Raw genomic sequence first — 14,871 nt, 5'->3', positions numbered from 1 at the left:
TCCTTAGCATTCACCCAAAGGAGTTAATAACTTATGTCCACAAAAAAAAAAAAAAAAAAAACCATGCACATGCATACTTAACAGCAGCTTTATTCACAACTGTCCATACAACTGAAAGCAGCCAAGACGTCCTTCAGTAGGTGAGGATAGATCAATGCAACATCATACAGTGGAGTATTACTCATTGCCAAGAGAAATGAGCTACAGGCCATGAAAAGGCTTGAAAGCCCTTCCAATGTGTTCCTCATGGTACTTGCATACAGCTCTATCCCAGATATGAGATTCTTCTTGGCCTTCCCTGTCACTAACTTTCTTGTTTCATGTCTGACTAACTAGACTTTTAGGAGCTCAGTGTCCAGCTCATAACTGGGTTCAATAATAATTATTGAATGAATAGATGAGCCAATAGCCACAAAGGTATTGAAATGTTTGTGTTTTATGCACATTCTTTTTCACCCTTGGTCTTTCTTATAAATCCTCTCCTGGGAATCCATCCTCTAAGGTAACACATGCATATTCATGTTTTCATGTAGGAAATCTTCCTGACCCCCCTGGAATTTGCTGTGTGTCTCTCAAACATGCTTGACCCTGTGCTGTCACTACTGTGTGTCACTATCACAAGGCTATTTTTATTTTTGTAAAAAATATTGATAAATTTCAATTGATAGTTATGAGTTTAAAAGACTTTAACAAATGATGAAATTAAAAAAAGTATTCTGCTTTTACCATGTCATTCTATGTTTTCAATACAATTCCAGTAACAATCTCAACAGCATTTTTTAAGAAATTAACAATTCCATTCTGAAATTTATATAAAAATATACAAATTCAAAGGAATCTCGAAGTTTCACATACACACACACACACACACACACACACACACACACAGAATATAGTTTGGATGCTTACTCTATTGAAATTCAAGAATTGCTATTAAGCTGCATAATCAATGTTGTGTGGTATTGGCACAAAGGTAAACACTGAGACCTTGAAACCAATAGAATGTCCAGAAATAGATCTAATTATATGAATTTTTACACAGATGTCAAGTAATTCAATGGGTAAAATATAGACTTTTCCACAAATTATACTGGATCTATTGGATATCCATATGAGGAATAAAAATCTAAACCACAACCTCACCTCATACCATATATACAAATAAACTTAAAATGAGTGTGAGGTCTACATGTTAAAGCTAAATCTATAGAAACTGCCAGAGAAATTTTTTTTTTTTTTTTTTTTTTTTTTTTTTTTTTTTTTTTACCTCGGGAGTAGACCAATATTCATCAGATACAAAATAATCATGAACCATAAGAAAAAAAAATAAGATTGGAATTCATCAAAGTTTTAAAACTCAGAGCTTATCAGGTAATATCACTTTGAAAAATGAAGAGGCAATCTATGGATAAGGTGAAAATTTTAAAAATATACATAACATATATGTGACAAATACCTGTTATATGTGTTAAGAATATTTAGAACTTAGTAATAAGGAAACCAGAACCCTTTAGATTTAAATATTATGCAAACTACTTGAACAAAAATGTACAAAAGAAGGTATACAAATGGATAATAGTAAGATGAAAGAAAATCTCAACATCATCAGTCATCAGAGAAAACAAATTAAAACCACAATACATCACCACGGGTCTCCTAGAGGAGACAAAGGAAGGAAAGGAAACAACTGCAGGAAAGGAAAACAACAAAGGAAACAACAATACTAAGTGACAAAGTTATAGAACAATTGGGAATCATCTTGTGTTTTGATCTGCCTCCACAATTTCAATGGTGCCTAGTTATCCATGCTGAACAAACCATGAATACCAAAGATAACCAGTTGGGAGCTTCTTAGAGTTAGTTTTTACTTCCTATCTCCTAGTGATTGTGAAAACCAACAAACAAAAACAGCTTTTGGAGTCAAGAACCTTAAACTTCCAGTCATTGATTTCATGCTCTCACGGCTCTAGCTCTCAAGCAATCTGTAGCAGGTTCCAGAGAAGTGTATTATTGCTGAGGAGGCAGAAGTTCTCTCTGTGACCTGAATCAATAGGTAGCTACATCACAGGTCACCACACTGGAATTATGCCATTTTTCTACTTGCTTAACATTCTGCTTTCTTAGAAGCTCAGGTTCATTTAGAGAAAGGGTATTCTTATGTGTTTGAATTCCAACTATGGGGCATGCAATTCCCTATTCACAACTGGATGTTTGTCAAACATGTCTCTTCAGCACGGTTTCTAAGACAAATCATTTCTATCAGAGGAGATTAATTCCTGGGAGAAAAAGTAACAACACCATGACAAGGTCCTTGAACCTATGGAAAACTCTTTAAATATGCATGCACTATAAGGTAAATGTGATTTTTGTTGATTCCATTTGCAGAGCAAGATTCATATGCTCAGAATGACCCATTTGAACGTGTTTATCTATACATCTTGCTTCTTCCCTATGGGGCCAGAGCCATCTGTAGATGATGTCTCCATATTTTTTCCGAAATAATCCATTCTAAATTGAAATCTCAATTGTTCTGTAAAAACTTCTCGAGGCTTTAGGGTAAAAGGGAAGCTTTTGATTGATAAAAACACATTCTTTTTTTTTTTTTAAGAGTTTATTTATTTATTTGACAGAGAGAGATCACAAGTAGGCAGAGAGGCAGGCAGAGAGAGAGAGAGGAGGAAGCAAGCTCCCTGCTGAGCAGAGAGCCCAATGTGGGACTCGATCCCAGGACCCCGAGATCATGACCTGAGCCGAAGGCAGCGGCTCAACCCACTGAGCCACCCAGGCTCCCCGATAAAAACACATTCTTAAAAACTTGATTTGATATCAAATTATTTGACTAGTCTCCTACTGGGTGTGTCTTATTTTTCATATTGAAAGTTACCTATTTGAAAGGAAGTCAGTTTGAAGATGGGATTATTTCTGAACACCTCCAAACATCATTAAGATCTTCTAAGCCTGTAAGGTAAATGTTCAGTATTGTTGATGCATCTTAAATATTGTTGCCTCCCATATGTATTAATAATTGTTTCAGTCCCTTCAAATATAGTATTCAAGTATTCCAACCTCACCTCATTTCTTGAAAAGATAGTTGGTAAGTATCATTCACCTAAGCTGACAGAAAAAAATTTGAAACTCAAGGAATTGAAGCCAATTGTAGGACCCTGCTCTTTGTCACCAAACAGCATGCTTTTGCCATGAGACAGCTAGTTTAATAATCTAGACTAATCGTGAGAATGAAAACACAATGGAAATACACTTCTCACATAGAAGAGATATAAGTACAAATAACAAATGATACATAGCATCAGCTGTGTTATCCGATCACGAATGGAAAATTCTTTCTGGTCACAAAGGCTACAGATAATTGAGTCTGTGTGCCTTCTTTAAAAGTAGAATTGGAGAGGATTCTTCCTGAACTTCTTGCACAACTAAATGATTGCTTAATTATCACTCAAAATATCGATAATTCCTATATCCTAGGTGCCTACACAGTTACAAAATAGATGAAAGTCCTCGGTGCATATGACACGGTGGTGATGTGTTTAAACAGTTTTCCTTAAACAATTCTCATAAACACTCTGGGATGGAAATGGTTAATCTTGCTTTCTAGATTAGAAAAGAAGGATGTCATGTGTTGGAAAGGTACTGCAGATTAAAGCAGATGCTAGTGGAAAACCAGAATCCTAACCTTGTCTTTTTGATTTTCAGATGAAAGCACTTAGCCACAGTGGAAATCCTTTTCAACATTTAACACATGGCTTGAAAACTTGACTGAAAACTAAAAAAACAAAAATAAAAAAAGAAATAAACAAAAACAGAAGGTTTGATTTGCAGATGGATTATACTAGGGAAAACTAGGTCTGAAGTAGAAGTCAAGATAGAAAGAACTTTCAATGAACACAGTACCATATTTTTAATTTTTATTTGATTTTCTTAGTTTTGATTTTTTTTTTTTAATTTGATAACTGGGAGTTCAAGCATGTGTGTGTGTGTGTGTGTGTCCTAATGAAGTTGTGCTATAGACACTGGCCTCCAAAGTAGTAATAAAGCAATTATAATTATTGTGGTCATATAAAAAGATTACTAGTTCAATGTTGTTAATTATAATAATAATATAGCACATGGGTAGTAATTTGAAGAAGAACCATGAAGAAGTATAATCTGAGCTAATCGTAGTTCTTGTTCTTTATTAGCATCTTGATCTTGGCAGGATCCTTACCTCCTCTATGTTTCTGTTACTTAACATATAAAATAATTGCCAAAAGTAGAGCTGGAATTATCTTACAGGTTTGTGGTGGGGATTAAATCAGCAAAAATCTGCAAAAAATCTGAAGCCCACTAAATACTCAATTTTAGTAAATATTGTTATTGTTATTATTACCATCAAACTAATTCCCTGACACTGATTCCTCATCTCAAAAAGGATAGAATAATACCAAACAAATGGGATGCTATCATATTTAATGAGATCCTATCTATACAACACTTGCTATTATGACATGAACATATTAATCAATTATTTAAGTCTCTCTCTCTCTCTAAATATATATGTATGTAATTACCAAATATAATATTATTGTATATAAACAATAAGCATTATTAATTATTTTTATAGTAGCTTTTGTATACCTTACATACCCACAACCAATACCTTGTTACAAATCCTAGGTCAAGTATTATAAATAATCTCTTAATTGGGGTTTCTGTCTCTGACTTCCAACCCCTTACTGAAACTCACCCCACTTCATCCAACACATAAAGATCTTTATTAGAATTATATCCCTTATTATCTCTCATATTATTATCTCTTATATCCAAATTCCCCTTCACTTCTCCATGTATATTCTCACTATCTTCTCATGGCTTCCCATTTCCTAAGGATAAATGGAAAATTCCTAACCATGAATTCACAGCTTTTACATCATAAACTACCTCCCTTTTCTAACTTAGCTGTCAATATGTATTCATTTGACTGCTTCCTGTTACATGACTAATCACCTCAGATGACAAAGTGTGCACAAATGATCTCCTGTCTGTGTGTTTATAAAGTTCCCCATGGCCATACTCAACAGAAATGTCAACTAGTAAATAATTTATGTAATTTTAAAGAACTCATAATTTATTTTCTATCTCAGAAAACCACATGAGAATCCACAATTCAATAGAATCTAGGTATGTATTATTACTTACTAGATGAAAAAGCTTAATATATTCAAGGTTTCATTAATCCAAAGGAATTTTTTTCAGGTAATGCAATTATTCATGATATGAAATAATGTAGAATAGAAACAATGTGACAGAATTTGTTCTACTGGGGCTCACAGAGAATCCGAAGATGCAGAAAATCATATTTGTCATCTTTTTGGTGATTTACATCATCTCTGAGGTAGGAAATATGCTCACCGTGGTCACTATCACTACCAGCCATTTATTGGGGTCTCCCATGTACTATTTCCTGGGCTATCTCTCTTTCATTGATGCCTGCTATTCTTCTGTTAATACCCCTAAACTCATCATAGATTCACTCCGTGAAAAGAAGACCACCACATTCAATGCATGTATAGTCCAAATTTTTGGAGAACATTTCTTTGGAGGTGCTGATATCATCCTACTTACTGTGATGGCCTATGACCGCTAAGTGGCCATCTGAAGCCATTGCACTACACGACCATCATGAATTGGCAGGTGTGTGGCCTGTTAATGGGAGTGGCGTGGGTGGGAGGCTTTCTTCATGCAGCCATACAGACCCTCTTTATCATCTCTTTACCCTTCTGTGGCCCTAATGTCATAGATCACTTTATGTGTGATCTGAACCCTTTGCTCAATCTTGCCTGCACTGATACCCACACTCTAGGGCTCTTGGTTGCTGCCAACAGTGGTTTCATTTGTGTCTTCGTCTTCCTCCTCTTGATGATCTCTTATGTGGTCATTCTTCATTCCCTAAGGAACCACAGCTTGGAGGCAAGGCGCAAAGCCCTCTCCACCTGTGTCTCCCACATCACAGTAGTTATCCTATTCTTTGTGCCCTGCATATTTGAGTACATGAGACCTGTGGCTACTTTATCTATTGATAAAGCAGTCGCGGTGTTCTACACTATGATAACACCGATGTTAAACCTGTTAATCTATACCTTAAGAAATGATCAGATGAAAAATGCCATTAGGAAATTGTGTAGTAGAAAAGTTATTTCAAGTAAGAGATAAATATACCTGGAGCTCAGCACTGATTCAATAAAACAAAGGTCAAAAGGACATTTTGGAAGTTCTTAGAAAGGATTACCTACTAAATAAAGAAAAAATAAACTACTGTGAATGCTAACTTCTGAACTGAGTGGAGCAGAAATGTGTGCAAGAAAGAAAAAAATTACCATAGCTTTTTACATATATACATACATATGTATGTATATATACAGCATGTAGTATAGGCATATATATTTTCATATTCACGATGAATATTTATTATCCATATATTCACTATATATAAAATCTAAAATATTTTATTAAGAATTCTGCTTATTTTTATATACCAGTAATGATGATATAACAGGCTTCCTATAAAATTAGAGTATAAAATGACTATAGTATTGTAAAAGTGAAGAGCTCTTTAACCTCTGAGGGATAATGAAGATTACCGCAAGTTTTCAAATTCCCTTGTAGACTTCAGAGTCATATTGTATTGTTCATGTTACCCATAATAGGCTACTAACCCATTAAAAGAATCATGACTCAAATTAATGAGCATCTTATTATTTGAGAGGGATTTCTATTAAATAAAGTCACAGTCCATAGAGTACTTGACTATTTGTTAAAAATAGTTTCTACAAGTCAGCACAATGTCTCAGGCACAATAAATATTGAATGAGTGAATAATGGCATGAAGGAAGTTAAATAACATAAGAAAATTTAAACCAAAGAAATAATAGTGGAGACAATGGACTTTATTTCCTGCTTTTATCTGATTCAGACTGAGATTTCTAGCAACATCTTTTTAGGAAACCACAAATTTTTAGAACTCCTGATTAATGATGTATTTACAAAGATTGAAACTGAAATTCTCAAGGAGTGAATATCTTACATTGATATTTTCCCTGAGAAAGAAAGATTTCATCATCATATGAATGTGAGCTATTCATGACATTTTTCTGTTAATTAGATTATTTCTAGGTAACATTTCATTATGAAAAGTTATAAAAATATGTGGCTCCATAAATACACAAAACAACTTTACTATAAATATATTACATTTATATATGTGTGTGTGTGTGTGTGTGTATGCGTGTGTGTATACTATTCATTTATCAATCAATAGATACTTCTAACAAAAAATATATCAGAAGCATTGATGGTTGCTGGACCTTCAGTGGTGAATAGAGCAGAACAAAGGTTTGCCATCAAAACGCTTCAGATCCACTGAGAGATACCCAGAGGGGAGAAGAATATGATAAGACCATGTTATAAATGGGAAGGTAGTGGCAGCACAGGAGGGCAATGAAACCATGTCTGAGGGACACACAACAAAGACAATGAAGTCAGGAAGATTTCCTAGATGAAAACATCAAAAATGGGCACAAAGGAGGAAAGGGATTCATAAGAGTGAATAGGCATGTATTAGGGTAAAAATATTCTTAGGAGAGGTTGCATAACAAAGACCAAGGGTGAAAAAGAGTATGCAGAAAACACAATCATTTCAATATGCTTGTGGCTATTGGCTCATCTCTTCATTCAATAATTAATTATTTAGCTGCTTCTGTGTGTCAGGTTATAAGCTGGACACTGAGCTCCTACAAGTCTAGTTAGTAAGACATGAAACTAGAAAGTTAGTAACAGGGAAGATAAGAAAAATCTCATATCTGTGATAGAGCTGAATGCCAAGAACCTTGGGGAACACATTGGAAGGGTCTTCATACCTTTTCATGGTCTGGAGCTCATTTCTCTTGGCAATGAATAATACTCCACTGTGTGATGTTGCAATTTGTCTATCCTCACCTACTGAAGGACGTCTTGGCTGCTTCCAGTTGTATGGACAATTGTGAATAAAGATGCACTTAAACATGTGTGTTCAGGGTTTTTTGTAAACATAAGTTTTTAACTCCTTTGGGTAAATGCCAAGGAGTGGAATTGCTAAATTGTTTAAGTTCTATAAAAAACTGACAAAGTGTCTTTCCAATTGGCGGCACCATTTTGCTTTCCCATCAGCAATGAATGAGAGTTCTTGTTCCACATCCTCACCGGCATCTGTTGGTGATGATGTTCCATATTTTGGCTATCCTAGCATTGCTAAAAACAAAACAAAACAAAACAAAACAACAACAACAACAACAACAAAACTCTTTTGAGTCATTTGCTTATCTAAAATGTGCAGATTAAGTAATTCAAGAAGGCCCATGGACATGAAGCCAATTGGTGTAAACCTCATGATTAAAATATGACAGGTTCAGAATTGATGGCATGCATGTTTGACCTGACATAAAGATATGGAGCCCCATCTATCACTGTGAATTCTAAGATCAAAAGAGTGTGCTCTGGTCAACTTATGATGAATTCTACATACAACAAATGCTTATGTAATGTTAGATGATTCCAAGAACACTGGGTCATTACACACAGTTACTGAGGCGTGAACAATGGAATCAGAATTATCTGTTAGAATACTGTTTCCTTTGTTCTTCAAGTCTAAGGACTCACTTGTCACAAGTACACCCTTTACCGTTCAGAGAAAAATGTGAATGCCAGTTTTCTGGGTGGGAAGGAGTGACATAACAGACACGTGTTCCCAAATGATAAGGTAGCAAAGATGGAAAAGAGAGAATCATCTCTGAAGAGACTGGGCAGCTACTAAGGGAAGAAGAAGTAGAGGGGATGAGATTATAAATGTTGAGTAAGGGGACCTGGGTGACTCAGTCATTAAGGGTTTGCTTTTGGCTCAAGTCATGATCCCAGCGACCTGGGATCAAGCCCTGCACTGGGCTCCCTGCTTGGCCAGAAGCCTGCTTCTTCCTCTCCCGCTTCACCTGCTTGTGTTTTCTTTCTTGCTGTCTCTCTCACTGACAAATAAATACATAAAATTTTTAAAATATAAGTAAAATAAAAAAGGAAGGTAAACAGCTGAGATGAGCAGAAGCCAATACATTTGCCATGAGAATTTTCATTTCTGGGTACAGAATGGAACCAAGGATCCAAGTTTTATGCATATTGACAGCTACTGTTGAGACATAATGAATTTGCAGAGCTTTGGTCAGAGATCTAGGGAATCTCAAGGACACCTCAATTTTTCCCTTGATCCATTTATGATACCGCATGACATAACTAGGAGAGAAATAGACTTTTTAAAAACAATACTTTTAAGAGGTGATACTATTTTCTTCCTTTACCGTAATGTTTTAGAGGTTTGACACATTGTATTATTAATAGTTTGTTCCCCCTTAGACAGAATAGTATCCCATTGTATGGGTCTACCACATTTTTGTATACTTATTCACTAGCTGATGAACATTTGAATTGTGTCCATGTAAGGACCACAGTGAATTGTGCTCTGTGAACACTCATGTAATAGACATAGGGTGGACATAAATTATCATTTCTCTTGGGTTGATACCTAGAAGTGGAATTACTGTGTTATAAGTGTATGCTTACATTTTAGGAAACTGACAAAGGGTTTTCAAAAATAATGGTGCTATGTTACATTTCCACCATCAATGTATGATCCTATTTCTCTGCAACCTCAAGAACAACTGACATTTCAGTCATTAAAAAAAAATGTATTTATTATTTATTATTTATTTATTTATAGGGAATGTTTTCAGCATTTTTAAAGTTAAGGCTTTTTTTTCCCCCAAGTTTTTTTTATTAAATTCCAGTTAGTTAACATGCAGTATAATATTAGTTTCAGGTGGAGAATTTAATGATCTAATACTGATATTCGGTACCTCCTGCTCTGGCTAATCTCAAGTACAGTAACAATGAGGTGTAACAAATGTTCTATTGATATAATAATGTATTTTGTGTTTGAATACAAGCTAAGGATTTACCTCTAAACATTGGCATATTTTTTTTAATAAATAGTGTTTGTATTAACTTTATTTTTAATTATTCTCTAATTTCTATTTTGATTTCCTTTCACTTTTTATTAAAATGTTTCTAAAGTAGCATATATTTGCAATTGAAAGTTACCCTTTTATTATTGTTTCACACCTTATCTGCATTGTCATTAGATACATTGCTCTGAATGACTCAGATATTTTTACACTTGTTGAGAATATACATGTGGTATAAAATAGGATGAATTATTTTAAATAACTCATACTCCACAGCCAATGAATGTTCTGTTTTTTATGTATCTGGCCACTTCCAACACTACTGCATATTGGGTGCCTGGTGGCTCAGTTGGTTAAGGGTCTGCCTCAGCTCAGGTCATGATCTCTTGGTCCTGGGATCAAGCCCAGGGTCCCAATCCCTGATCAAAGTGGAGTTGACTACTCTCTCTCTCCCTCTGCTCCTCCCCCACTCTCCAGTGTGCACTCTCAAATAAATAAAATCTTAAATAAATAAAACTCAGCATTGTAACTATCTTCCTTCTTATAAAATTCCACTATCTAGTCCCTTCTGTCACAATTGCTATGTTCTTAAAAGATCTATTTTACATGCTATAAAACATGAGCAAAAGGTCTTACACTAAAGTTGCAAGGTTTTAAAATATTATCTGTTTTCACTAGATGAACTTTTTCAGAAGACACTTCATTTAGTTACAAGATGACTTCCTTTAGGTATTGTGCTACAGTGGATTTTTGTGATTAGTAAAATTTATTTTTTAAAACAGTTTTACTTTCATACACAATAGAGTGGAAACTACAGAGATCCCATATGCCCTCTCTTCCTTCACCGGGACAACCTCTCCCTCCAGAGTGCTACATGTGTAACATTCAAATGAAGCCACAGCAAAACACCGTGATCACCCAAAATTCAGTTTACATCAGGTTTCACCCTTAGTGTTGTACATTCTGAGGATTTTGACATGTATGACTTCACTCTCCAAAATTCGGGGACATGGAGAAGAGTTTCCCTACCCTAAAAATCCTCTGTGCCCGCCCTATTCATCCTCCCTAATCCTTGCCATCCAGGGACTGATCTTTTTGCAGTTTCCATAGTTTTGTCTTCTCCAGAATGTCATGTATAGATGGCCCTGCACTCAAAATCCTTTGACTTGTACTTTTCCAACATCACGATGCTGTAAAAGTGATACACATACCATACAAACTGTACTTTCAATTTTGAATTTGGGTCTTCCCCCAGGTTAGTGATAGGGAGTACAATCCTCTCTTGTGACGCTGGGCAGGGTCAGCGAGGTGCAGCTCCCAGTCAGCCAAGCAATTACGAGGGTCCACGATCAATACACTTACAAACATGTGTACCCATGTAGCCTTTCGGATTTCCATGTGCCCTGGAGTATTTAATAAGTTGCTTGAGATAATCAATGTTTTCTTACAAAATAGGCCTCATAATTGATGACATTGCCCAACTGTAGGCTAAAAATGTAAGTGTTCTGAGCACACTTATGGTAGGCTAGGCTATATAGCTATACGTCCATATAGCTCTAAGTCCATTTTAAATAAATCTATATAGTTGTGATATATAGATTAAAGTTTTCTCTGCTTTTTTTGTTTTGTTTTGTTTTGTGCAGTAAAGATGCTCAATATTTTTACCCTCATTTTTTGCAAAAAGTACGTTTTTCACCACTGAATTGACTGTAGACTTTTGCTGAGATTAGTGGACCATATATGTGTGTCTACTACTGGGCTCTCTAGTCTGCTTTGTTAGTCTTCTAAGGTATCTTTATGAAAATACCACATCATTTTGAACACAGCAGTTTGGTAACATCACTGGATGTCAGATCATGTAAGCTCTCCAAATTCTTTCTCTTTTAATGTTGTGGGACCTAATTTAGGGCCCTCGTATTTCCATATGAGTTTTAAAGCTGTTTGGAAAAGTTTTGAATATGTTTCTATAATTATGCTTGAGAAGGTGTGAATCTGGAAATGCCTTTGGGGAGAGTTCACTTCTTAATAATGTTGAGACATCTATTACAAACAGTATTTCTCCTCTATATTAAGGTGTTTATATTCTCTTAAGAAGCGTTTTGCTTTCAGAGTACATTTTCCTTTTATATTTTTACATTTATTCTTTTTATTAAGTATTTTTATTAACATAAGGTACTATTGGCCCCAGGAGTACCAGTCGGTGAATCGTCAGGCATACATTTTCACATCACTTACCATAGCACATACGCTCCCCAATGTCCATAACCCAGCCACCCTCTCCATAAGCTACATTTATTCTTAGTTATTTTAAAGTTTTAAGACATTACAAATGGATTTTTAAATTCAATTTCTGTTTGTTAGTTACTAGTAAAAACTATGAAATTGAACTGTGTATATATTGATGTTATGTCTTGAAATTATGCTAAACTCACATTACAAAGTAGGAGAGCTAAAATTGTCTGTATTCACAGTCAAATGATTACCTACACAAAAGTTCTAATGTAATAGTGTTATATACACTTGCCTCCAAAGTAGTAATAAAACAATTGTAATTATTATAGTTATGTAAAAAAGAGATCACTCATTCAGTGTTGTAAATTGTAACAATATAGAGCATAGGTAAGAATCAAGGAAACTCATTAACTATTATAACCCGAAGAAATCTTGGTTCTGCCCTTAATTAGCCTCTTCATCTTGCCAGGGTGTTTAACTGCTCTTTCTATTGCATAATGTATAAAATAAGTATAAAAACAATAGCAGGAATTATCTTACAGGTTTGTGGTGGGGATTAAATCAGCAAATGTCTGCAAACACATTCATAACCACTAAATATTCAATTTAATAAATTTAGTTATCATTATTATTACCATTAGCCTAAGTCTCTGACATTGTTTTTGCATCTCACAATGCATGGAATAATGCCAGCCACAAAGAATATTATCAATATTTAATGGGATCCTGTGCACAGAGCACTTGCTACTATGCCATGAATATAGCAATCAGTTATTAATACATACATATCCATATATATAATAACATTATTGTATTTTGACAAATGCATTATGATTATTTATGGTCACTTTACAGACCCAACACCGATGCTCTGTATGTCTTCTGTTAAGTATTATAAAGAATAGCCTAACTGGGGTTTCTTTCTCTGGCTTTTGTGCCCTGCCTAAACCCACCCCACTTCATCCAAGACACAAGTAGACCCTTATTCCTGCTTCCTCATATTCTTCTTCACTTTTCCATTGATAGTCTCAATTTCTGCCATCATTCCCCTGTTCCTAAGAAAAAAAGGGAAAATTCCTTAACCTTGCATTCATAGATTCATCAGAAACTATACTCTTTTTTCATACTCACCTGCCATTATGTGTAGGATTCGCTACTTCATGTTAGGGTTAGTCACCTAAGATGATGACGTGTACACAGATGACCTCTTGCCTCTCTGTTCACAAAGTTCCCCTAGGCCACACTCAACAGAAACTTCATTGAGTAGATAAGTTTAGTAATCAGCAAAACTTATTTTCTGTCTTAAAAAACGTCATGAGGTTCCACAACTCACTAAAATCTAGGTTTTTTTTTTTTATTTATTTACTAGATTAAGAAGCTTAATAAATTCAATGTCACATTAAACAAATTTTTTTTCAAGTAATACTATTAATCATAAGATGACATAATGGAGAATAAGAACAATGTGACAGAGTTTGTTCTACTGGGGCTCACAGAGAATCCAAAGATGCACAAAGTCATATTTGTTGTCTTTTTGGTCACTTACACCATCTTTCTGGTGGGAAATGTGCTCATTGTGGTCACTATCACTGCCAGTCCACTATTGGGGTCCCCCATGTATTTTTTCCTTACCAAACTCTCCTTCACTGATGCCTGTTATTTTTCTGTTAATATCCCTAAACTGATCACAGATTCACTCCATGTGAAGAAGATGACCACATTCAATGCATGTATAACCCAAGTCTTTGGGGATTATTTCATCAGAGGTGCTGATGTCATCCTATTTACTGTGATGGCCTATGATCACTATGTGACCATTTCTAAGGCATTGCACTATAAAACCATCATGAATTGGCAGGTTTGTGGTCTTCTAATGGGAGTGGTGTGGGTGGGAGGCTTTCTTCATGCAGCCATACAGATCCTCTTTATCATCCCTTTACCCTTCTGTGGCCCTAACATCATAGATCACTTTATGTGTGATCTGAACCCTTTGCTCAATCTTGCCTGCACTGATACCCACACTCTAGGGCTCTTTGTTGCTGCCAACAGTTGTTTCATCTGTCCGTTAAACTGTCTCCTCTTGATGGTCTCCTACCTGGTCATTCTGTGTTCCCTAAAGAACCACAGCTTGGAGGCAAGGCACAGAGCCCTCTCCATCTGTGTCTCCCATATCACAGTGGTCGTCATGTTCTTTGTGCTCTGTGTATTTGTGTACATGAGACCTGCAGCTACTTTATCTATCGATAAAGCAGTTGCAGTGTTCTACACTATGATAACACCAATGTTAAACCCCTTAATCTATACTCTGAGAAATGACCAGATGAAAAATGCTATTAGGAAATTGTGTAGTAGAAAAGTTATTTCAAGTGAGAAATAGATATGCCTGATGCTCAACATCGATGCAATGGAAACAAAGGTCAAAAGGACATTTTGGACGGACTTAACAAGGAATACTTACTGTATAAAGAAAATAGTAAGCTGCTGGGAATGATAGATTCTGCACTGAGTGGAACAGGAAAGTGTGGAAGAAAGAAAAATCTTAGTCACAGACTATGCTACACTCTCTCTCTCTCTCACTCTCTCTTTCTCGTACTCTCTCTCT

At 35.4% G+C, this 14,871-nt stretch overlaps 1 protein-coding gene and 1 pseudogene across 1 annotated transcript; both read left to right on the top strand.

Annotated features, from left to right (window-relative positions):
- The first annotated feature begins 5,278 nt into the window (after positions 1-5,278).
- LOC116600052 lies at positions 5,279-6,207 on the top strand (annotated as a pseudogene).
- A 7,509-nt stretch (positions 6,208-13,716) lies between these two features.
- LOC116600231 (olfactory receptor 4C46-like) lies at positions 13,717-14,646 on the top strand. The gene has a single exon (XM_032360367.1). The coding sequence runs from the start codon at positions 13,717-13,719 to the stop codon at positions 14,644-14,646; it is 930 nt and encodes a 309-aa protein (XP_032216258.1).
- Positions 14,647-14,871: the final 225 nt, after the last annotated feature.

The sequence above is a fragment of the Mustela erminea genome, chromosome 9 (assembly GCF_009829155.1).
Source record: "Mustela erminea isolate mMusErm1 chromosome 9, mMusErm1.Pri, whole genome shotgun sequence".
Classification (NCBI taxonomy): domain Eukaryota; kingdom Metazoa; phylum Chordata; class Mammalia; order Carnivora; family Mustelidae; genus Mustela; species Mustela erminea.
Note: the sequence above shows the minus strand (reverse complement) of the source record. Positions and strands in the feature narration are given on the sequence as shown.